The following is a 24084-nucleotide window of genomic DNA, read 5'->3' as shown; positions in this document are numbered from 1 at the left end:
AAGAAAATATAATAGGTGGCATATCTCCTAATGAAGCTTTGAGTCAGAGCAGCTGCCAAGATTGCCATCCACCATCCGTGCCCCCTTATTCTGTCCCCACAGAGTTTTGCAGCATTCTGTGGACGTGACTGAGGAAGATCGAGGCCCGAGCCGCAGCAACCGCATGGAGATGTCTATCTTTTACGTGGTCTATTTTGTGGTCTTCCCTTTCTTCTTTGTCAATATCTTTGTGGCTCTCATCATCATCACCTTCCAGGAGCAAGGCGACAAGATGATGGAGGAGTGCAGCCTGGAGAAGAACGAGGTAAAGACAAGTGGTCTAGAGCATGGGACAGCAAGGGCTCCAGAAAGGACTCTCAGACCAACGGTGTTAGGAAGGAGGACTGAATTTTCTTAACCTTAGTAAGAATTATAGAAAGAAGATGGGAAAAATTATTTATTCAGTCATTAAATAAACATTTTTTGAGCACTGGCTCTGTTTAAGGCCCGTGCGTGAGGCACAGAGACCTGGAAGGTACGAAAGGGGTTTAAGATGAAGCCCCTGCCTTTATGCCATGCACAGTCTAGAAATGGGGGTAAAAGGTGTGTGCCAAAATTATAACATTAAGACATCTGCTTACCTGGCTGTGTCCCTCTGTGGTGTGTATTTGCTGTAAGGACTGGGAATATGGCTTGCTTGTTACTGCTTTTCTAGCATCAAGCATAGTTCTGGCACATTGTAGGGTTCATTATTTTTGTAAGGGAACTGAACTAGAAACTATTAGAGACTATAAGAAAAATGCAAATGAAGTGCTATGAGAGTGCATAGGGAAATAGATTTTTACTTCTGACTAAGGGCATCAGGTAAGGCTTCCTGCCTAAACATCTCAGCCTCAGGCTGTGAAAAAGGACGTTATTAATAACCATTAAGTCCTTACCCCATGTGACAGAACCCCTCCAGTTCTGTGTTCATTTAAAGTGACGTCTCACTTGTAGTTTTGTCCAGATAATCCCTGTTGCCATTTTTACTTCTTACTGTCCAGCCCTACCCTTTTTTTCATACATTGTCCTCTTCTTCTAACCATCTAACAGAGAGCCACTGATGTGCAAGGTTTAGGGAGTTTGAGCTTGGGCTAATAACCGTGACTTTCCTACAGAGGGCGTGTATCGACTTCGCCATCAGTGCCAAACCTCTCACCCGCTACATGCCACAGAACAGGCATACCTTCCAGTACCGCGTCTGGCACTTTGTGGTGTCCCCGTCCTTTGAGTACACCATCATGGCCATGATTGCCTTGAACACCGTCGTGCTGATGATGAAGGTGAGAGGATGGTGGCACTCAGGTGGACCGAACTTTGGTGTGAGCCCCAGACACTGGGGAAACACTCCAACTTACCAGTCTGTTGCCGCCTTACCTACTTTTCCATTGTGGAATCTCTTTTTGATCTTGTCTCATTCAACAGCCAGGCCTCTGGGTCTTTTGGGCAAAATACAGTGAAACCTATAGTAGCAGTCCAGTAGCTCCCAAGACCAAGGGTGGTGATGGCAGTCAGATCCAGACAAGGTGGAAATGTTGGGAGATATAGATGATCAAGAGGTTCTAAAGGGGTAATGGAAGAGGTTTGATCTCATTTAACACTAAACGGTAAAGTAATTAACTCTAGAAAATGTTTCTGCCCTGCCCACCTTTATCTCTAGGAAGACTGGCTGTTTTGCAAATAAGTAGCCTCAGTGGGGCATGGTCTGTGTTTTCCTCTGTTTTGTTTTGTTCTGCTACGTAGGATATGTAGTTCTCCTCTCCAGCACTTAATGTCCATCTGTCCTCCTACACCATGCACCAGAGCATCCCCCAAGGGCAGGGATGAGAGATGGCCAGTCTCGGCGACACGGAATACCCCTCTCACCTTAAGAGTTTGATTCTTTCTCTCCTCTTTTCTCTTCCTGGCAGTACTACTCTGCTCCCTGTACCTATGAACTGGCCCTGAAGTACCTGAATATCGCCTTCACAATGGTGTTTTCCCTGGAATGTGTCCTAAAGATCATCGCATTTGGCTTCTTGGTATGACATGGAATCTGTCAGCATCACGCTTCTCTTCCCTTCCTTTTGGGTGCATCCCCAGCCTTTGTGGGAAGGAGGGTGCTTACAGCTATTCCAGAAATGGTTCACACGCCTGCCCACCTAATTGTGGGCTCCTATAGACTGCTTGATAGGCCGTAGAAACAAGATGATGTGTGAGGGTGTTAGGAGAAAGGGCAGAGGAGCCCAGGTCCCCAGCTCCATGCTCACGTGGCCATCACTTCTGGTCCTGTCAGACTGTGTCAGCGATCGAGGGGTGACCGTCACTGGGTCTTACTAGAACTGCAATTTTATGTCGATAAGGAGCAAAACAAGGATTGGACTAATAAACCTTGTGTGCTTATTTACTGGTAAAACGTATAAGATTTTATAACTCAAGTGGGAATATATCTGTCCCTCTTAGCCTCAAACATAGCAGAGAATAGATTTTACTTAACTGTCCTCCTCCCATTAGTTACATAAAGAGTCATTTCTGCCAGCAAAAATAAATGTTTATTACTTAAGCTTACAAAGGCTAATGACCATTAAAGTGTGTGTGTGCACGCGCGTGCGTATAGGTGAGAGAAAAGGAGGGGGTTATTCTGGAATTGGGTTTGGGAAGGGTTGGGATGAGTTTTTCTGGCATGACTCCTTTTTTTTTTACTTCTCCACAACTAATTATAATTGTTTTGCAAAATCTTGCATCTGTTCTCAGGAGTGTTAAGCAAACCTAGCCCTTTGCTTCAGTGTCCTATAAACAAAATAATCCTCTCTGCCACCCCCCACCTTGCTTCAGCGTTTACCATGAGATCAGTGGGATGCAGATAAAACCCACTTGACAGCTGTTTCACACATTTCGTGTGTGAGCTACCATTTCAAATTATATGTGTATATGGCTTTCCCTGCGAGAAGAGAAACTTTGCTTTTCTGCATAAGGGTTTGTCTGGTAGCAGCATTAACAGGGACTCTGGGCTTGATAATTGTGAGTGTTGATTGCGGGGGTTGCTTTTGGTCTCCTAATGGTTCTTTGAAAAGTCAGTAATTTGATGGTTGGGGAGGAAAGTTGAAGGGAACCCATTGCAGGTGGCTGTGTTGTTGTTTGCTTGACTCCCTTTGGAGTGTTTTGAGACTTGAGGAATAAAAAAGTAGAAAGAAACTACCACCAACAAAGATGCCTTTATAATATAGTCTAGCCCTGAGCGGGGTGAGCAGGGTGAGAGAGAGGCCGGTGCCACGACAGGGGAAGTTCTTCTATGCGTCTTGATTACTTGCTTGTGGTATTGACATTGTCTGTGACTCAAATCCTCAATTATGTGTCTAATTATGGTGAATGCTGAATACATACTTACAAGCTTAACAAGATGATTTGGCCCCAAAGCCTGCCTCCTTCCCACCCTCACTGCCATGTTTTCATTCAAGGTCTAGAGGCATTTTCACACTATAAAAGGTACCACTAGTCCCAAATGAGTCTTTACATTGATATAATACTCTAGGTTTTCAGAATACCCTCATGGATACTATTTTGTCAAATCTTCTCAGTGACTCTGCAATAGACATGGCAGATATCATCATTATTATTCTTGTTGATTTAAATGAGGAAATTGAAGTTTAGAATAACTGCATAGCTTTGTCAAGATTTCACAATAAAAGCCTGTAGAATTGGAAAGTGGAATAGGAATAAGACAGGAAGGAAGAAGGAAAAAAGAAAGAGGGAGAGAATAACATACATTGGTTGTCTATTAACATATTAACCAAATGCTTAATGTATTATTCATTTTAGGTTCATAACAGCTCAATTAGATCAGCATTATGGTTTTCTTCTTTTATGGATGAGCTAGGGCTCAGGAAGATTCAATACCTTGCCCAAGGTTAGTAAAAGGCAGAGCCAGGGTTCAGATCCTGGTCTATCCAACTTTGAAGACCAGAGTCTGTCCACCGTAATCTGCTAGTCTATACTACACTCTGCTATTCTATAGTATACTGTGTTGTAAAGCATCCTCAACTGGAATCCAGGGCTTCTGTCCTCTGAGAACTAGATTCATGCTCTCTCTACTATATGGGGGCCTATCCAAGAATTAGGAAGCTCACCCCAGGTTGGGAACAGGAGGACCCTGAGAACTGAGGAACTTAGAGACTCGTCTTGGCCCCACTCCTGAAGGAGTAGGTATTCTCAATGGAAAGTGAGTTTGTGAGGCTATGTGCTTCAGTTTCTCTACATGCCTAGCAGGTGCCTGTGGCTTTGAAATCAGACAGGACTCTCTAAACCTCAGTTTTCTCACTCATAAATGAAGATAATGATAGCTACCTTATAGCCTTAGGTACTTTGTTGTGTGTATCGGATTAGATAATGTACCCAAGTCATCTAGTCCTGGGTAGGTTCTCATTAAATGTAGCTTCTCTCTCTCCACGTTCCTTTTCTCTCTCTATTGCATATCTCTCCCAACTCCTCTTGCCAATCCTACCACTCAGTATTTTACAAACATAGGGTATTTACCACTACCTTCCTATACGATCCATGGGAGGAATAAATGAACTGAAAGAATGCCAAGGACCTGGCCCAGTGTCTGGCACATATAGTAAGGATTCACAAATTCCTGTTGTGAGGATGGGAGAGGGTTCACTTCTGCCGTGTTCTGAGAGTCTCTTATGGTAGGTGCTGCCCAAGGCAAGGGGGTGAGTTCTTGGAGACCCAAGTGTCCTGTTTCTTTGAAGGAATATAATCCAAGGTCTGTGTTCACCTGAGCGCTGGAGACGGGAGCACTCTACTCTCTCTATTAAGCAGAGTGTTATTTGGTTGGTGCATTTTCTGGGTCCCTTTATTTCTCCTCTGTCTCCTTCAACTCACTCATTTTATTACTGCTTCCTTATGTTTTATTTAGTTACACCTCCTTGAGAGGTGTACCAGAGCAGAAAAAGAGGGGAAAAATGAAGTCTGTTCATTCTATTGCTAATCAGTGGTTGGTTTGAAAACATTCAGTGGAGTTAGAAGGAGATTTTTGGCCCATCTGTGATCTTTAGTCACTTAGGACATCTCTGTGACTTCTGTTGATTGAAAGTCAGAACTGTATACTTATAGGTCATCTTATAGTATACTTATGGTATACTTACAGGGTCACATGATAGGAGATAGATAATTTTAAAATTATAGTTGTAGAAAACCATAGAATAATATTGTATATAATTTTATTGTCTTATAAGGGACAATGATGATCTCTCTTTTCTGGACTTTATAATATTCTTGGCCACAAATCTCTTTCTTACATATGAGCTTTTTAGTGACAGCTTCAAAAACAGGGTCTTCAAATAGTGATGAAACTGCTTCCCAAATGAGAAATTCCCAAATTAGTTAAGGAGAAATAGCATTTCTGGTTAGAAATAGGAAACCAAAGTTAGAATGAATTTGTACATGAATTGACAAGTTTTAATTCCAAGTGACAAAATTATGTAATGAAAGATGTCTTCTGTCCGTTTTTTTCTTGTTTTCTCTTCCTCCTTTTTCTGATGCTCCCATGACTGAATTCACTTGGCAGAACTATTTCCGAGACACCTGGAATATCTTTGACTTCATCACCGTGATCGGCAGCATCACAGAAATTATTCTGACAGACAGCAAGGTGAATGGCTCCTAGATCCTTGTCTTGAAGCTTGGCCCTGGAGTAGCATTAAAAGAGTGCTCTGTACATTGAGTCCATTTTTAGCTCCTCAAACCAAATGAGTAGCTCTCTCAGTGTTGGGAGTTCACTTCCTCACTCCTGAGCGTTAGCCAGAGAATGCAAACATTGGAGTGGTGCTGGATCTCATGGAAGGCTTTGTTCCCTTTGCATGACTCAAATAGCAGCCATCTAATGGGGTAAGGGAAACAGAGGGTGCCAGAAGAGGCCTAGCGTGCACAGTGTTCTGCTAGAGTCTTTGGGAGATACAAAAGGGGCTCAGTATCTTTTCCCTCAAGGTGGTTAGACCTGAATTATTTCCCTAAAATTGTCCATCCTAAAGAAGACTTGGAGAGCTCATTGTAACTCTCTTCAAATATTGGAGGGCCATCACGTGCTAGAGGCATTATTAGGTCTGTTCTTTGCCATCTAAGTGCAGAGTTAGGACCAATTATAGAAGACGAAGAAGGCCGGTTTTATGTAATATGTGCATGGCACCCTTCTGGGGTACTTCCATACCCTTCTACCTGGGAATAGAGGGCAGGCCTGGTGAGCTTGGAGAGCTGTCCTCACTGGCCCATCAGCTGGAGATGGGGTTAAAAATGATAGACAGAATCCGTGTCCAATTTTATGATCTGAATGAGGCATAAATACGCAAATACTAGTGCTTAGATTTTTCTAAATGACCATAACATTACTAATTATATGTTTCCTTTGGTCCACCAGCTGGTGAACACCACTGGTTTCAATATGAGCTTTCTGAAGCTCTTCCGAGCCGCCCGCCTCATCAAGCTTCTGCGTCAGGGCTACACCATCCGCATTTTGCTTTGGACCTTCGTGCAGTCCTTTAAGGTAAGAGGCACCCGCTCCTCCTCTCTGAGGCTTGAGGCAGCCCTATCATATCAGACAGCACAGCCAGGCAACATAGCCTCACAACACAAGTCCCTTCACCTCCGGGAATGGGTGTTGGTCGGAAGCATTAGTTACAGCAAAGCTCGGCCGGCCAGCGGTCAGCTTACATCTAACTGTGTAGAATCTCATTCTAGAAAAACACCTCACCTTTGTAACTCAGTTGTATTCTGGGTTGCCTGAGGCAGGGGGCTTGTTTGATGAGGTGTACTCCCTCCCTAGGATTTCCAGAAGGCCCTGAGCAATCCCGTCCATGTAAAGAGCCAGCTGCCTGTAGTCACATGTCTTCTCCATTTTCAGGGGCTTATCCATGGCTTTATTTCACATAACTGTTTTTCAAAGGACTCCTTGAGCTGTGTTTTGTAGCAAGATGATTCGTACTAGTCCCATTCATGTCTTCATTAGTGTGTACTTCCTGAGCCACTGAATGTATGGCATGCTAGTGGTCACCTCTGTGTCCTACAAAGTAAGACGTCTGGGCAAGGTTAATATGGTGAGCTGCTTTTCGCTGGTCTCATGGGGCGGTACAGAAGTGTATGTGTAATATAAGTTAAAAATCAATACGTGACACCCACTTTAATGACAAAGATGTGCAGTAAAAGAAGTTTTCCAAACACGTTTAAATATCTTCAGGTTCCAGCAAATATCATAATTAGTTTGTTTTTAAGGTTTTGGGGCCCAAGTGCTATTCAAATGCCTACTATTTTCCTCTTATATATAAAAAAAGAGTTTTTCAATGAATGTGTTTTAAAAATAAATTTGATAAGATTGATTCAAAGATGAGAAATCATGAATTCACTGAATTTGCCTTCTTTATTTTAATTATTTATCTATTTCAATTACAAATTGAACTAAAGAAGGCAAGCCAGTGAATTCGTGGTTTCTGGTCATTTGAGAAAGGAGTTCACCCCATACCATCATGACTGATCTACATCTCCATCAAGGACCTGGGGGTTTGAGATGTGAGACCAGTTGTAAGGATGTGCAGGCTCCTACAAGCAGCTTTGACATTTTTATCATATCCAGGGTAATTGTTTGGTGTGATAACTCCCACAGAGGTCTTACTTCAATGAAAACTATTTTTCCAAAGCTAAATGGCAGAAGAGAAATCTAAAACTTTAGCAAGAATTTACCATCTGCATCTCAGGTGAATTTGGATTTAGAATTTGGAACACAAGATGCTCTTAAAACCTTTTTTTAGAGGCTTGCCCAACAAGCTACAGTTGTTGGTGAGTCTCTTAAGAAATATATGTCAGCCTTTCATGTTATCATGATCACCAATTCTCTGTAAAATTGTATACTATTAAGAGCAAAGAAAAGCATGTCAAAAATTAATGGCCAAATGGTTGGCTTATTCCAGTGAATGTACAGAGAACAATGAAAACAGGTGAATCTGCCTCCAGGTGGCACTGAGATGGACAGGTGTTTCCTTTCTGGAACACAGTATAGAAGTTGTTTTCTTAAAGTCAGCTTAACAAAGGCCATCTCTGCAAAACACAGCAGAGAGCCACCCAATATAAACAGCATTGCCATTGCCTGTACGCACCCCCACCTAGCCCTGAGCATCGCCCACTTCTCCACCACTGACCCCTACTCAGCTCTTCCCTCTTTTCCCTTATTTTGAGCTAGAATTTATAACATGATAAGAAGAATGAATCTTTGTGCCTCTCTCCAAAGCTGGGGGTGGGGAGAGATGTACTAGGGACTGGAGACGTTGGAGTGGAGAAGGTAGAAGGAGCACAGGAAGTAAACATGGAAGGCGATAGAAGGTGGCAGCCCCCAGGTGGCAAGAAACCTGCCTCCCTACTCTGTCCTTTCAGCAGAGGGAGTCTACACATGGCCCCTCAAAATGCAGCCAGTCCTCATCACAGATCTTGGGAATCTGCACTTCACTGGAGAGGGCATTCTCCCACCAACTTTCAGTTGCATTTAAATTTTATCCTTTATTCAAGTTGTGAAAGTCTCCCAGGGCTCTTGGTTTAGTTAGCTCTGTTGATGAGCTCTGCCCTCCTCGTGCAATCTGAAAGCCTTCAATTGATCTCCTGAGATTGGTGCTGTATGCACTCAAGATAGAGTGGAGACTCATAGTTGCACTGTCTTCCATGGAGCTTGCTGGATGGTAATGAAGAGAGACTTCCATGTCAGCACTGAGATCACCCCAGAATTATAGTGCCCACTGTGGCCCCAAAACCAAACTGCCCTATGTCTATAGCCTCTCCCAGCCACCAAGGGCAGCTCCCTGCCTTACAACTCCTTCACTTGCTCCCTTCATCCCTGTAATTGAAAAGGTATCATCCCAAAGTGGCCGTAAGCTCGCACAGTATGGAATTTGGGGCCACACGGCTTTATGGCAGGATTTGTGATGGCTAACAGTTAAAAGGCTCTGAAATTGTGCATGACACATAATGAAACGTCAGGACGCTTAAACATTGGAAAAAGATGTTTCATCAGAGGATGAAGGAGCCTTCCAGGAACTGACAAACAGCCAAAACCCCAGCCATTTCACTTTGCTTCCTGATTCTTTGTTATGGGCTTCACATTGAGTGAGGGAGTGGGAAGGGGTAATACAGGGATTTGGGAGCCAAGGCTAGATGCTGGCTATGTAATTTGCATCACAATTGCCCAGATTATTAATATTCTGCATGCAAAGTGGGATGAATCCCAAGCCCAGGAAGTTTCCCAGCTCTCCTTGTAGATCTGGGCCACACTTCTGGGTGAATATTCTCGACAGAAGGTAAATTACAAGCCTCTCTGTGACCAACAGCTTACATATCTGTCAGAGGATGTGGATATCTGCAGAAGTGGCATCCCCAAACAGAACAGCCGCAGGGAATGGAGAGTCCCAGCCCTCTGTTTAAGGCAGCCTCAGGGCAAGAGTTCCTGTACTGCCAGCGACTGCAGGTTATTGAGCCTTGGAGCTGCCTACCTTTGAGTTCATGGTCACATCTCTGCTTCCCTTGCAGGCCCTCCCCTACGTCTGCCTGTTGATTGCCATGCTTTTCTTCATCTATGCCATCATTGGGATGCAGGTGAGCTGGTGCATCAGGGTCCTGGTGGGGGTGGGGGGGGCAGTTGTTTCCCAGATCTTCTCTGGCTTACCAGCCTGAGCGTACAGGATTGAGGGTGCTTTAAAGAACCCCTTCTTGCCCAGCAGCATGCTCCCAAGATGTTGTTGCAATGTGACCTTGGAAATTTCACATGTGCAGGGTTCCCCACTCAGGTTGCCCAGGTGTTCAGGGTGGTCTGGTAGAGGGGCTTCATCTGAGGTCATCAGGTCATGGTGCTGGCTTAGAAGCAGCTGGACTTTTGTGGGCACAACAACAGAACTGCAGTGAAGATGACACCATTGTTGTTAGCCAGAGGGGTCCGCCATGAGACCAAGTGAGGCTCATGATGATCCATTTCTCAGGATCTCCCATATTTGAGATAAGCCTAAAAGAAGGTTAGATGGTTGTTCTTCTGTATACAGCAACACAAAATGTGTCTGCGTTAAGTTCTGAATGACTGAGTTCTATGCCCTAAGACCCACCACTGGGAACAATTTGTAGAGTTCCTGGAAGCGTGCCCAATCCTAGGGAGACCCAAGGGCCACATTCCAGCTAATTCCTCTCAAAGGGTCATGCAGCTTGCTGGACAATTCTCTTGGGTGACCACCCCTTTCCAGTTTCAGAATTGAGAAATGGATCAGGTTCTACCCTGGATATTTATGCAGGTAGCCAGAGGCCCACTGAACAGAAGAGGCCAAAAGATCTTTCTGAGGTGACTGTCATTTGTGGTGGGTGGACTGTAAACAACCAGCAGCACATCCCATGAACCTATCCAGCTGGATACACAGGCTTGCTGCTTGTCTCAGGGAGGCTAACCTTCTGACTTGGAGATAGGGAGACTAAATCCCAGCATAGAGCTTCAGCCAAGTGGCAGTCCTCTGCAGTCAGGCAGTCTGGCCACCCTTAGACTGCCAGCTGTCTTCTCCATGGTGCCTGCCATCTGCAGCCACTACACGCATCTCCCAGGCTTGCTGCGTCAGCAGCCCTTTCCAGAGCATCTCTGAACTGTCTCCTCTTTTTGTTCCTCTCTCTTGCCTGTGCTTCTTAATTTTCTTCATCTGCTAACCCCATTACTGGGGAGTTTTGTTCTCCAAAAATACAATAGAATGTCAAGCATCAAAGAGTATGAGACTAGGTTGGGAAGTACTGAGTTCTCCTTCACTGAGGATATTTCAGTAGAGATTTAAGGATGATGTCAGGGGTGTGTTGTAAGCAGAACACTGCTGAAGCAGAATCTGCTGAAGTTTAAGATTGGCTCGGTGACTTCTATTGAGTCCCTTCTAACTCTCAAATATTTGATTCTAGAATTAAAATGTTTTTGAACAGCCAAGTGAAACTTGATTAAATTAAGTTCTTTTTTGCCCATGCTTAAAATAGTCCTTAGCCCCTTTTCATCTTCAAGCAAAATAAACTAGAATAACACCATCTCCAATAACTAACCTGCTACTAATACTACAATCATGGTGATAATGCTATTCACCATTACTTGGATTCCTGGGTGTGCCAGACACTGTGCTAAATGTATGTTCTTCCTCCCTCCTCCCCTCCTCCCCTCCTCTCCTCCTCTCCTTCTCTCCTTCTCTCCTTCTCTCCCCCCATACACACACACACACACAGATATGTACATATATATGTATATATACATACACACACTCAAGATATATATGACTAATATATTCAAGAGTGGTGTGAAAATGTTTATAGGTGGATTTCCTTGTCTCCATTGATGCTTAGCATGGTTAAGTAACTTTAACAAGCTCAAGGTCTCAGATAGTAGGTGGGAGAGCTGAGATTTAAGCTCAGCTCTGTCTGCTCCATAGCCCATGTTCTTACTGTACTGCATGTTCTCTGTACTGTGTCTCGTCCCACCAACAAGCAAATACTAGTGTTTCTTTGACCCTTTAGTGGGAAGTGGGAGCTGTTCAGTCATGAAATTGCGATCTTTACAATAACCATAATGGCTAATATTTTATTGCCCTTAGACTTCTTTCCAAAAAATAAGAGCACCATTTCCATTCCACGGAGACATGAATGGCATTCCTGCTGTGACTTGACTTGAGCTAGCTGTCTTCATCCTGGTCTGTGACAGAGACCCTGTACCACACACAAAGTGGGCACCTAGCTTGTGACTGGAGAGATTGCGTCTCATACAGTCATGACAAAGCTGAGGGAGCCATGCAAACAGAAAGACGAAAGGCAGGCAAGCATTAGGAGGATATAAACAGCAACAGGATATATCTACGAGAACTGCTATTCCGAACTTTCAGAGGCTTCTTGGAAAAAGAGAGCTTTGCAGAGGAATCTGAAAATGGAAGGAAAGAGTAACTTGCTGGATGTGAGAAAGAGCCCTGGGGCCATTAGGAGATGAGGTTTTCAGGCTCGCTCCACCACTGACCAGCTCTGCAAATTTGGTCAAGTCATTGAACCTCTCTGGGCCTTAACACCCTCACCAGTACAGTAGAGGAGTTGAATACACAGCTTCACAGGTCGTTTCTAGTTCTAAAGCTTTGTGATTCCAAGTGAAAATGGATTTAAGCTATACCTTTATTAAGTTTCCTGATGGGTCTCAGCATCTCTTCTTTCTCTGCCATACCCTTTGATGTGGGAGAGTGGTGTTAGTGACAAGGACTAAGTGAAAAGCTAAAAAAAAAAAGTGAAAAAACTTTGAAGACCACCTTCACAATAAATACACACTTTTGGCTTGAAAATTATCTTAGAGTAGATTCAAAATAGCTCTGGTTTCTTTGACTATTACACATATACCTCATGCAAATCACAGCATGTCCTCCAACTTGTTCATGATTGGCTAAGGTGTTTGAGAAAATCATAGTGAGGACAACCAATGATGGCTTCAGGGGTGTCATAGGGAGAAAGAACACTGTGAGTTGTGTTTATGTGATGAATCAGGGATAAATCATGGATTCTGAACCAAGAGAGTGAAAAGAGAGTGAGAGGGAAATGTGAGCATGGGCGAGGATATGTGACAGTTTCCTCCTGGGGTGTCCAGAACTAGCTGTGATTCTGTGGGAATTTTTCCGTGCTACTACTTGTCTGTGTGGGGGCCCCTACCTTCTTATCTTTTTCCTTCCTTTCTTCTCCAATGCTGCCTAGCTTGCCACCTCCATTCTCCCTGAGAGACAAGTAGTGTTTGGGTTTTGAAAAACAGCGTTGGGAACAAATTTCCCAAGCAGGTGTCAGTGGGAGTTATTTGAGCAAAATAGCTGGGGGCAGAGATTGTTCCTCAAGTGCACATTCTAAAAACTGTTAGGGGGAAAATTGTGTTCCATTTAGCATATATTAGGTAAACTGAAGCGTGTTAAATGTAGGCTGAAAATTGTTTCAAACGGCTGGAAAAGTGACCTGTAAGGCTTCAGTTGTACAAACACTGCCTTGTGGGAATAGATCCTGGTATCTGAAGTATGGGTGGGGAGAAAAGTACATGTGTTAGGGCACCCTTCTCATCCAAAGAGACAGGGTTGACCTTGGCTCCAGGCAGCACTGTTCATCATTATTCACTGTCTGTGGATAAAGATCTCTGAGTCGTCCCTCTTTTTCCACGTGAATTTGCGTGGTGACCACATTCTAAGCCCGGCGACCAACAGCAGATTAGAAAACTTCACTCTATAGTCATCTTCCCAAATCTGTGCTCTTTTTCAAAGTATCCAGTTGTCTCACTTTCTGTATCCTATTGGCCTGGACTTTGTTTTGTATGTGTTCATTCTCATGGACTCTATTGTAGATGTATCAACCTTCTGAGATTTGACTCTGAATAGGAACTATCCAAGGGAGACAGAGATGCCCTTCTCTGAACTCAATGGCTTGCAGATTCCAGGGCAGCATCTACCCAAGCCCTAAATCCCATCTTCTACAAATACAGATGTTGCCATCATTCCTGCTGAGACAGGAATAGAGGGGTGGCTCTTTCCTGCACTCCTGTTATGGAGTAAAGTCTTTGACAGACTGCTTGAGTACTATGGTGAGTACCATGGTGACAGGTACCATGGAAATAAGAAGACCTAATTAGGTGTGGGAGGAACTACATTCAGACAGAATGACTTCAGAAGATCTTGCCTTCTCTGGTCCTTGCTAGCATTTGTCCTCTTTGCTGCACTGGAGAATATAATTGCTCTGCATATCAGTCCAAGAGCATGGGGTCTACCAGCCCCTCTGGGTTTGGGTCGTCTGCTTCAGGATGAGGCCGTCAGGAGGAGCCATGCGTGCGGGGTTGCCAACCCTGTGGGCTCATCTGATATCCACGTGCTGGACACATCACATAGCTCAGTAATGCCCGTTGCTTTCTGTTGCTTCTCTCCTCAAGGTCTTTGGAAACATAAAATTAGATGAGGAGAGTCACATCAACCGGCACAACAACTTCCGGAGTTTCTTTGGGTCCCTCATGTTACTCTTCAGGTACTGGATGCATGACTGTCGTAGCTGCAGCTCTCCTGCCAAGGGAGACAGAGCTGGTCTGCCTCTTCCTCCATTCTGCTTTGTGTCTTTATTCTGCCTGCTCTGCTCCTATCAGAATATCTGGTGGTGTGGGGACGGGGTGGGTGGGGAATGTCTGTGAAAAACTGCTCCGATGACATTAGAAAATTTCTTCAGCATCTTTGACTCAGTAGATGATTTGCAAATTGCAACTTCAACTGGTCCTCCAGGACTCTGAGAGGGGGAAGGCCAGGACAGTTTCTTGTAGACCAAATTCCATTTCAGGGCTGAAACCTGGGTTGGCCGGGTTTATGTGGGGTCTTAGAGAGTCCCACCACTGTCTCCACCACCATCAGCGGAGACTCCTCAAAAGACAGAAAAGCAGTGGGTGAGGTGGCAGAACCCAAGAGAAACCTCCTTGGTACTCGCCATCTCTGGATGGAAGGCACTAGAGGGAGGCTAACTGGGCACAAAGAGAACCTGTTGGGACGAGGAGAGAAAGGGGTGAGTGAATTGGGAAAGAGAGCCACGGAGAGGATAGGACGCCTGACCTGTGACTACTAACCACTCTGTCTTTTGGGCTCAGGAGTGCCACAGGTGAGGCCTGGCAGGAGATCATGCTGTCGTGCCTCGGGGAGAAAGGCTGTGAGCCGGACACCACCGCACCCTCAGGGCAGAACGAGAATGAGCGTTGCGGCACCGATCTGGCCTACGTTTACTTTGTCTCCTTCATCTTCTTCTGCTCCTTCTTGGTGAGCAACGCTGTGCTCTTGGCTTGAGGTGTGGCCCACCCCTCTGATAAATAGCTAAGAGATGTTTCCTTCAGCTTACGTTCACACACACACTCCAGCCCATGTTAAGAAACAGGTCCTCCTCCAGAGAAGTCTTGGAGGCCAGAATGTGTATCAGACTCCTGGGTGGGTGACTCTCCAGGGTTGAGAAGTCTTTGCTGCTTCTGGAGAAGGATTGTTGCGAGAAGAAATGCTGAGTGGAGTAGAGTTTGGCAAATACAACACTGAGCTTCGCGTTGAATCTGTTGTGACCCACAGTAAATTCTTTCTCTTCCATACCTCAGGTATTTTGTCATATAAGTAGGGCTAAGAATATCTTATCTCGCTTTTGGAGACTTTTGAACTAGTGAGAAATGTACCTTAAAAATATAAGATGATCGTGTTAACAAGAGTAGAATAATGACAGTATACAACGTAATAGACGTGGTTCTTTCTTGACTTGTGATGTTATTATGTTTGACAGTTAGCCAGCTTGATAGACGTGAAAGGATGTAATTGCTTTGGGCATTAGTGAGTGTTGATTGGGGAGTATATGTGCAGTTTACCTACGTATAAAGTTGTGAGGAGCCTGAGGTGCCTTCTTAGTTCTATCTTTGGGAGAAAATATGAATCAGCACACCAGCGTCCAGAAATCTCTACCCTGCACCATCAGACAAGCAGTGATACACAGAATAATGGATGAGGTGCTACCAAATCAATAAAAGGGTCAGTGGTGTTTCTGGCCACCCTGACACCCCTCAGCTCAGCTTTACTGCTAATGCCATTGGCTGTACAAAATCTAAAACTAAAGCAATGCGACTGGAAAGTGGTCAGTTTCACGGCTGTGCATCAAAAAGTGAATTAATGAAAAAAAGTGGTCTCAGGTCCTGGCATTTCGACCTCTTTGAAGTGATCCCAAGGGGACTTGCCACATGTCCAGCTCTCGGGAGTAAGCAAGTGGCTTGCACATAGACTGTTAAGTGTGGTCAGCGGGTTAACGTAGCAGAGAGTGAACTAACTTGGGATGGGGTAGCCCACATCGTGGTTTTGGCTTTGTTGCCATTCTAGGCTTGGCCAAGATTCCTTCCCTTTTGTAGCTTCTGTAAAATGGGAGGAAAAATGACTTGATAATAAGAGTATTATTTGCATGGTGAGCTGATACATGTGTTTTAATACGCTTCCTTCTCATGGGTGTGAAAGGTTTTTCAATGGAAAAGAACACAAAACAGTATCCTATTTACAAATATGGAAGTATAGTGTATAATGAAAATAACTGAAAGAAAATTTAGAATGATGATATCAATTGGAGTTTTACATTTATTCGTTCACACATTTGGCACATTTTTATTGAGTGGCTGTTAAAAGGCTTGCACTGAACTAGGCACTGGGTAAAGCTGTCAGCAAGGCACAGTCCCCCCATCGCCTTCAGTGGAAGGAGGAAGGGCATACAGTGGTGTCAGCGCTAACTGATGGGGTGAAATGGAGCATGTAGAAGGGCGAGTAGACATCTCAGTTTTATCCTACATGGTTTAAGTGTTTAATAATAAATATTTAAAAGAAACCAAAGATATAACTGGAAAATTAATTAGAGATTATAAAGGTACTTTTAGAATTTTGAGATGGAGGGTACTACCTAATTCACATTAGTGATATTTTTAAAGAGGCTATATTCAGTATGAGAGGATCTACTTTCAAATCTCAGCCCTATGTGATATTGGCTTTGTGACCTTGGGCAAGTCACACAGCTTCTCAACTCAAACTCATCATTCCAGAAAGATTTACTGATGCCCTGTGATGAGCCAGGCCATGTGCTTAGAGCTAAGAATACAAATGTGTAGAGGAAGCACTTGTGTCCTTGAAGGGCTGGTGTTAATTTAGTCTGCCTCACTAGGTTAGAGCAGCATTAAAACATATAATAGGTGTGAATGCACACCCCACACTATAAAGGACTATGCAAATGTAAAGCAATAATACTACTAATAGTTTTTGATAACATTAATAATAGGTACTATACCGGGCAAAGAGTGTAAAAGAAATATGTGGATACATGGCAAACCCTTTATAACCCAGGCAGTGATTGAATAAATTCACTGGGGCTCCACTCTCAGCAACAGAAAGAAAGGCCTATGTTAGGATCAGGTTCAGCTGCATAATACAGAACTCCCCGGACAACAGTAGCTTAACCAAGAGGGGTGTTTATTTCCCTGGCACATCAGTGAAGTCTGGGAGAAGGCAGTGCAGGCTTGTTGTGGAGGCTCCACAGAGTGGTTAGTGCCCCAGACTGCCTCCCTCTTTCTGCTCCATCACGTGCAGAGAGTGTCCCTCATCCTCATGGTGGGAGGATGGAGGACGGCTAGACCTCCAGGGACTTATATCCTATGCAGCAAGAGGGAGGAAGGAAGGAGACTGGTTATTAGGATGCGGCCAGCAGTCTCTGTATTGCAGAGAAGACTCCAACCAGGTTCTCCATGCAGACTTTCTCCTTATCCTGTATTTCCTGACTGCATATTTGGCACCTCCATCTACCCAGCCACTTAACCTGAGAATCATCAACAGAGATGCCTCTTCCCTGACGCCCACAGCCAGTTGTTCTCTATGAGGCAGAACTCTTTCACTTGCGAGCACAGAAAGCCCAGCTACATCTGGCCTAAGCAAGAAGGGATTGTATAGGCCTCTGTAAATGAGTAGTCCTGGGGCAGGACAGGCTTAAGCAAGCTTAATCTGGGGCTCACATGATATCACCAGGACCAGACTGCTTTATTCCTAGATCTCTTCCTCCAGCCTCCCCAGTGTGAGCTCTTTTCTCACACGCCCCCACCCTATGGCTCCAAGATGACTGTAGCAGCAGCTCTAGACCTCAATCCTCACACATTCAAGACCCACAGGGAAGAACAAGTCTTTTGCCAGAAGTTTCAATACCATTTTGTTGGCCTTGATTGGATCACCAATCACTGGTCCAGAGAATTGGTCCTCAATGACTGTCTGAGGCCTGGATCACAGGTGGTACCCCACTGAACCATTTTAATTGGGAATAGGCAAGGGGTGGGTCCCTAAGAGACCAGAAGTACAGTAAATGAGTGCTGGACAACCAAGGAACAACAGTCCTGCTCACTGTGGTCATCAGTCCTGTCGATTCCACTTCCTTTAACTCTCTACTCCTACTATGCTACTGTCCTGCCAGTGGCTTGGTTCAGGAGCACCGCAAAACTCTCCCCCTGGTCTCCCACTCACTCACTCTCCACTTCGTTACTCAGGGCTCTTAACGCTAATATCCCCTGGTCTCTCTCCTAGTATAAACCCCTCTAGTGGTTCCTGTTGCCTACTGCATTATCTAGCCCAGAGGTCGGCAAACTATAGCCCATGGGCCAAATCCAGTGTATCACCTGTTGTTGTATGGCCCATGGGTTAGCAATGGTTTTTACATTCTTAATTGGTTGAGAAAAAAAATCAAAAGATGAATAATATTTCATGATGTAAAAATTACATGAAATTCAAATCTCAGTGTCCATAAATAAAGCTTTATTGGAACATGGCCATGCTCCTCCTTATACATATCGTCTGTGGTTGCTTTCACACTACGACAGCAGAACTGAATAGCCACAACAGAGACTGTACGGTGCACAAAGCCTAAAATATTTACTCTCTGACCGGTTCGCCGACCCTAGTCTAGACTTTTTAGCGTGGTCTACAAGATGCTTCTGTGCTCTGTCCCCTGGGCCCAGCTGCACTTCCCTTTATGGTTGCCTGAATGTTCCCCATCCCTGAATACCTCTGTGTTCTCTCATCCGTGCTGGCTCCTCTGCCTAAAACACCTGGTTTTGTGGCCACGTCTGTCTGGTGAACAGTTCCTGGTCTTTCAGGACCCAGCTCAATCATCAACCCTCTTACACGTTTTTTCTTCAGCCAGGAGAAATTGCCTTCATACTCCTTTCTGTTCCCACTGTAAACTGTATATGCTTCTTTCATGGCTTTTAAAAAAATGTGTATGTTTCCGATAAGTCATAGTCTCTACTAAATACTAAGTAAGTCTTTAAGAATGTTCACATATCAACATTTAGTGAAGGCACAGCATGCCTACTGTGCTTTAGGCAATGTGCTAGGCGTGGGAATATACCTCTGGACAAGAACTTTCTTATCTCCCATCCCCAGCACCTGGCTCTCTGTGTGGAACACAGTGGGTGCGCAATAAATGTTATTGAACAGATAAGCAGGAGAACAGGGTCTTGGAAACTGCTTAAGAGCCATGAACAGCTTCAAGTCGTCACACAGTAAGCCATGCAGTCAGCTCTACATCTCACCGTTTCTCTTGCTGGCTCCTTTTGTGGAGCAAGGGTTGGGGAGGGAGGTTGGAGGGAGGGTTGGTGTCAGGCCTTGACTTCCTCTGGCCTTTGGGAATGTTGTCACTGCTGCTGCTCCCTCTGCTGCTGCAATAACAATTAAATAAATTGAACAGATAATAAAAGCGACTGTGCAAATATAAAGTGGCATAGAAAGTGAGATCATAATGCTCACGCAATGAAACGTGTGGAACAAATAATGAAAATGTGTTCAGCAAGATCAGTGGTGCTTTAGTGAGGAACTTCAGCCTTACAAACTTTTGAATTCTTTATTTGCCTTGAAGCCTGTTTTCTGTTTTAGGTTTCTCCTAACTCCTCTTCTCCCCCTTGCCCTTCAGATGCTCAACCTGTTTGTGGCCGTCATCATGGACAACTTTGAGTATCTGACTCGGGACTCGTCCATCCTGGGGCCTCACCACTTGGATGAGTTTGTCCGTGTCTGGGCAGAATATGACAGAGCTGCATGGTGCGTAGGCCCCTCAGCCACCCCGGTGGGGTCTGTATCAAAGGCCTCAAGGAAGAGGTTGGAATTGGAGCCACTCAAATGCTTGCCTGTTACAGAAGGAGGAGAGATTCCTCTTGGTTGTGGCCCGTGGAAGAGGCCAGGTCCTCAGATTGGCGCTGGTATCAAGCCAGTCATCAAAAACTTAGCTGCTTTAACTTCCTTTCCTCTCTCTTTCCTTCTGTGACAGGCTTTTCCCTTTCTTTGCCAATCTCATCACACAGTCCTCACTCAGAATGTCTGGGTTCAATCCCCAGAGGAGCTTCCAATAATCTTTCTTCTTCTTTTCTTGCCAATGGTTAGTGGACTTCTTGGACTCATCAGGGGAGTTGACAAGGGTTTTCTGGGCCAGCTGGACATCTGGCCACCGTGGTCAGTGACATTAGTGTTTTATCTCTCTCATCCCCCTGAAAAAGTACAGTTTCAAATAGCTCTGAAATTATATTAAAAATGAAGCAACTTGTTTTTCCAGCTGATCTCTTAAATACTTGTGGATTTTTATGCATGGAACTGAGTTAAATGGCAGGAATTTGCAGGATACCCTCCCCAGGTCTCTTTCAATGTCCCATAGTTCTCAAGTGATGTTGTACCTTTTGGGCTTTAGAACAAGGGTTAGCAAACTACAGCCCATGGGCTAAATGTGGCCCACTGCCTGTTATTGCAAAGAAAGTTTTACTGGAACACAGCCACACCCACTCATTTATGTATTGTCTATGGCTGCTTTTACATCATAAGGCAGAGTTGAGTGGTTGTAAGAGAGATGGTACACCTCTCAAATTTGAAAATATTTACTGTCTGACCCCTTACAGAAAAAGTTTGCTGATGCCTGCTTTAGAGCACAAAAGCAACATTTTGGCCCTCACATTTGAGGACAGGATGAGAGTTCTGTGAGCGCTCACTTCACAGGAACTTTTCTGTCCCACGTCCTCTTAGCTTTAGGATCTTATCTCACCAATATATCCATTCTGGTCCCCTCTGAAAATACTACAAAAAATGCCATCCTTCACGGAATGGACCATGTTGCTTCCACCTGGAACCTCTTCATAATCTGAGACTGTTCCCAAAATCTATCCTCCTGTTAGGCTGTTGAACTTGGGTCACTGCTTTAGGGATTAGGAGAGTGAATCAGAATTCCTCTTCCCCTCAGTAATTATTAATGACTTAGACACAGAGTTCTCTAAATCCACGCCTGTTAACAATGGCTGAGCAATGGCTTTGACTTTCTGGGTCGACTGTTTAGTAGATAGGCTGCTTAGAAAGCAATGGGCTGTGTGTTAGAGGGGAATGCAGCCAGGCCTGCATCTTACCAGCTCCGTGGCCTTGGACAAGTCACTTAACCACTCTGAGCGTCCTCATCTATAAAATGGTGGTAATGATACCTACCTACCTTGAAGGCTAGTTGTGACGGTTATATTAAATCATGTATGTAACTGTTACTATGATTGACAATAACCATATGGGAATGCAACTGGAAAGTGTGGAAAATTGGTCTGTAAATCATGGATGGCCAGGGGATTGGGAGCCTAGGAAGGGATGTCTTCACTAACCTGAGAGAGGAGAAACCAACTGCTAGCAAAGGAGTTCATTGCTCACCTCACCTCACTCAGGTGTCCTTGGTTCTCAGAAATCCCAGCTTTCTGAGGTTTCACATTATCTTGGGACCCAAATGCCATGTGCATTAAACATGCTCCTCTGCACTCATTCCAGCTGCTGATAAGGAACGATTCCATGAGGACTAATCATGAGACTTAGATCATGAGCTGTGAGAGAGCAAAAAGAAAAAGAAAAAGAGAACCTCTTCTGTCTGCCTTGAAATGCACAGCATCGCTTGTTCTGGTTAGGGTTTCATTGGCCTTTTCTATAAGATGATGGGGGAGAAAACTAACAAAGTTAAAGTGAGCCAATGTCTTCAGAAAGAAGACTGATGCAGGTTGCAGAGAACATCAGCCTGTAGACAGTACCAGCCCACCCACATCACAATCTCAATAAGAAACAAAAGAACAAATGGTTAAATTAACTTCCCCTCAAGAATCAAGAGACTTGGAAGTACTGATGAGCTGCTATTTGGATGAAGAGGAGAGATCAACACCGAAATCAAGAAAAGACTAGAAAGAGTGAGGCTGGAGCAGAGCCCTAGTCTCAACATGGCTGCTGGCGAGGCCTGGATGCTCAGAGGTGGACGTGTGTATAATTTCTGGTGGAAACCCTGGTTCATACCAGCGTGTGTCCAGATCTGCAGATCTCTGGCCATTGCTTCCTTGTTCTGGCCCCTGACGCATCAGACGGTTTAGCCACTGAAAATGAATCATGTGTTGATTCCATCCTTTCCACAGAAAGCCAGAACTCACTAGCAGGCTCATGTGAAACGGGCTTGGTAAGATAGGTCACATTGTTCTGGAATTCTGGCTGGATCCCACCAACCTGCCTGTGGGCTGGGTGGCAGGAGCGGGGCTGGGGAGAGAAGGTCCAGGGCTCCCTCCCAGGCTGCTCTCTGAGCACAGATCCCGGCAGGCTCCCACCAAGTCGAACAGAGCTTGCCCAAGCTAAACTCCGGAAAAATCTGCCAGAAAGAGAAGCAAAGCCCTTTGCAAATTCTCTTGTGCCAACGGTGCTCCTTGCTAATTAGCCTAATGGGAAGTTTGTCTCTCGCAGTCTGCAGAAAGACGCTGACTTCCCACTGCCCCTGACAGGCGGGTCTGAGTAACTGACTATAATCAGTCTGTGGAAAGCAAACTGTTCCGCAGTCCACTTCACGACAGCCTGGCATCTGCTCCAGACAGCGGCCAGAGGCTTTTGTGAATCAACAGGCTTTGTTCTTAGAGGCCTAGCTTGAGCCAGGGTCCATTTTCTGCCTCTTGCCGGGTATAGGTATCTCGGGTGCTCTTGGTCATCAGTCAGTCCCTTTGGGCATTGGACGGGTTCTGATTTCCTTAGAAAATTAGGGTCAGTGTGGTCCGCAAGGCGATAGTTCTCTGATGCTTACTGTTCTCAGTCTCTCCTGGTCTGGCTTTGCAGGCCCAAGGAAAGAAGCTGCTGTTCCTCTTCTAACCATCCCCTTCATGGCTAAGCTGTCATTTCTTTCCCACCCTTCTCTGAGTGTTCTATTAACCCACCTGTGCTTCTTTTACAGCGGCAGGATCCCGTATAAGGATATGTACAAATTAGTGCGGGTGATCTCGCCGCCTCTGGGCCTGGGAGAGAACTGCCCCTACAGGGTGGCTTGCAAGGTTTGCCTCCCAGTCCCCAGCCATGACCGGCAGTGGGGTACAACTCCAAACCCTTCCTCTCTGTTCTGATCCACCACCACTGTGCCACATGAGGGAACCTTCATGTTGCTTTCCTTTGAGTTTAAAGAGGTCCAAACCCTCCCAGAACCGGCAGCCGTTACATAAGGAAGAAGGGCACGTTTTGGGGGGAAGGAGGAAAAAAGAGTTCAAGACTTAATAATGAAGGCCGATTTGACCTTTCCCACTTTTCTTCACATGTACACAGTCATTTGTGCGTGTACACACACACACTCTCTCTCTCTCTCTCTCTCTCCCCCCTCCTACTCCACCTTAATCTGTAGACTTAACCAGAGGGACTTCTCCTCCAGAGAATGCAGAAATCTTTTTAATCCAGCAAAGAGTTGTGGTTTCCCTTCACTGGAAACAGCCTCCTTTTAGCAAAAGAGCATCATCATCCCATATATAATGTAGCAATGTGTGATTCTAGTCATCCCTACCTCTGCCCACCCTCCAGCTCCTGCATAGGTTGGCCACAAGTGATTATAAAGGCTATAGGACAAAAAGGAGGTGAGAAATGATAAAGAATTAGGGCAAGAGGTGAGAGTGAGTAAAAGAAGATAGATTTGGTGGTGTGTGGAAGAATTCAGTAGCTCAGAGGATCTGGGAAGGTCTCAGTGGATGGTGGAGGGCTCCTGAGCAGATTACTTGCCTTAGAGCCCTGCCATATATTGTTGAGGGGGCCAAAGGGTCTGTAATAACTGCTGAGTCACTGCTTGTTTGTGAGACCAAGGACATTGTTTAGGTGCATATAGGACTTCCCTCTCCAACTCTGCCAGATCCTGGGAACTCTGACATCCCAGTGGCTCTGCCAAGCCACCGTCCAAGGCCAAGCCCACTAGATAAGGAAGCCTCTCCTGGTGCTGCAGGAGGGAAGCGCGGCTCCCTGGGGCGTAGCACAGCACAGCAGCTGGAAGAAGACTTAGGCCCAGGAAGAAGGCAGCCTGGGCAATGGGAAGGAGCTGGCTTGGGATGGTGACAAGTGATTCCCATACTCCAGAGGCCAAACAGCTGCCTCTGCTGAGACTCTTTAAACTCCACCCTGGTGAAACCTGCAGCCGCATGTGGGGAGAGCCGGGAGGGCAGCATGGCATGCAAGATGCTCCTCCTCCTGGTTTTGT

The 24084-nt window shown here is 45.1% G+C and overlaps 1 protein-coding gene across 7 annotated transcripts in view; it reads left to right on the top strand.

The window, feature by feature from the left end:
- The window catches only part of CACNA1E (calcium voltage-gated channel subunit alpha1 E), a 391046-nt gene that overhangs the window by 342023 nt on the left and 24939 nt on the right, over positions 1-24084 (top strand). For 5 of the 7 annotated variants that reach the window (XM_058539925.1, XM_058539921.1, XM_058539922.1 and 2 more), the window contains 9 exons: positions 103-304; positions 1137-1301; positions 1929-2039; positions 5567-5650; positions 6413-6538; positions 9559-9624; positions 13961-14052; positions 14657-14822; positions 19516-19643. In XM_058539925.1, coding sequence (XP_058395908.1) covers positions 103-304; positions 1137-1301; positions 1929-2039; positions 5567-5650; positions 6413-6538; positions 9559-9624; positions 13961-14052; positions 14657-14822; positions 19516-19643 — 1140 coding nt within the window. The remainder of the gene's footprint in view (positions 1-102; positions 305-1136; positions 1302-1928; positions 2040-5566; positions 5651-6412; positions 6539-9558; positions 9625-13960; positions 14053-14656; positions 14823-19515; positions 19644-24084) is intronic. The other 2 variants (XM_058539923.1, XM_058539924.1) reach the window with 2 other exon arrangements.

Source organism: Diceros bicornis, chromosome 4, assembly GCF_020826845.1.
Source record: "Diceros bicornis minor isolate mBicDic1 chromosome 4, mDicBic1.mat.cur, whole genome shotgun sequence".
NCBI classification, from domain to species: domain Eukaryota; kingdom Metazoa; phylum Chordata; class Mammalia; order Perissodactyla; family Rhinocerotidae; genus Diceros; species Diceros bicornis.
The sequence above is the reverse complement of the archived record's forward strand: the minus strand, read 5'-3'. Positions and strand labels throughout refer to the sequence as shown.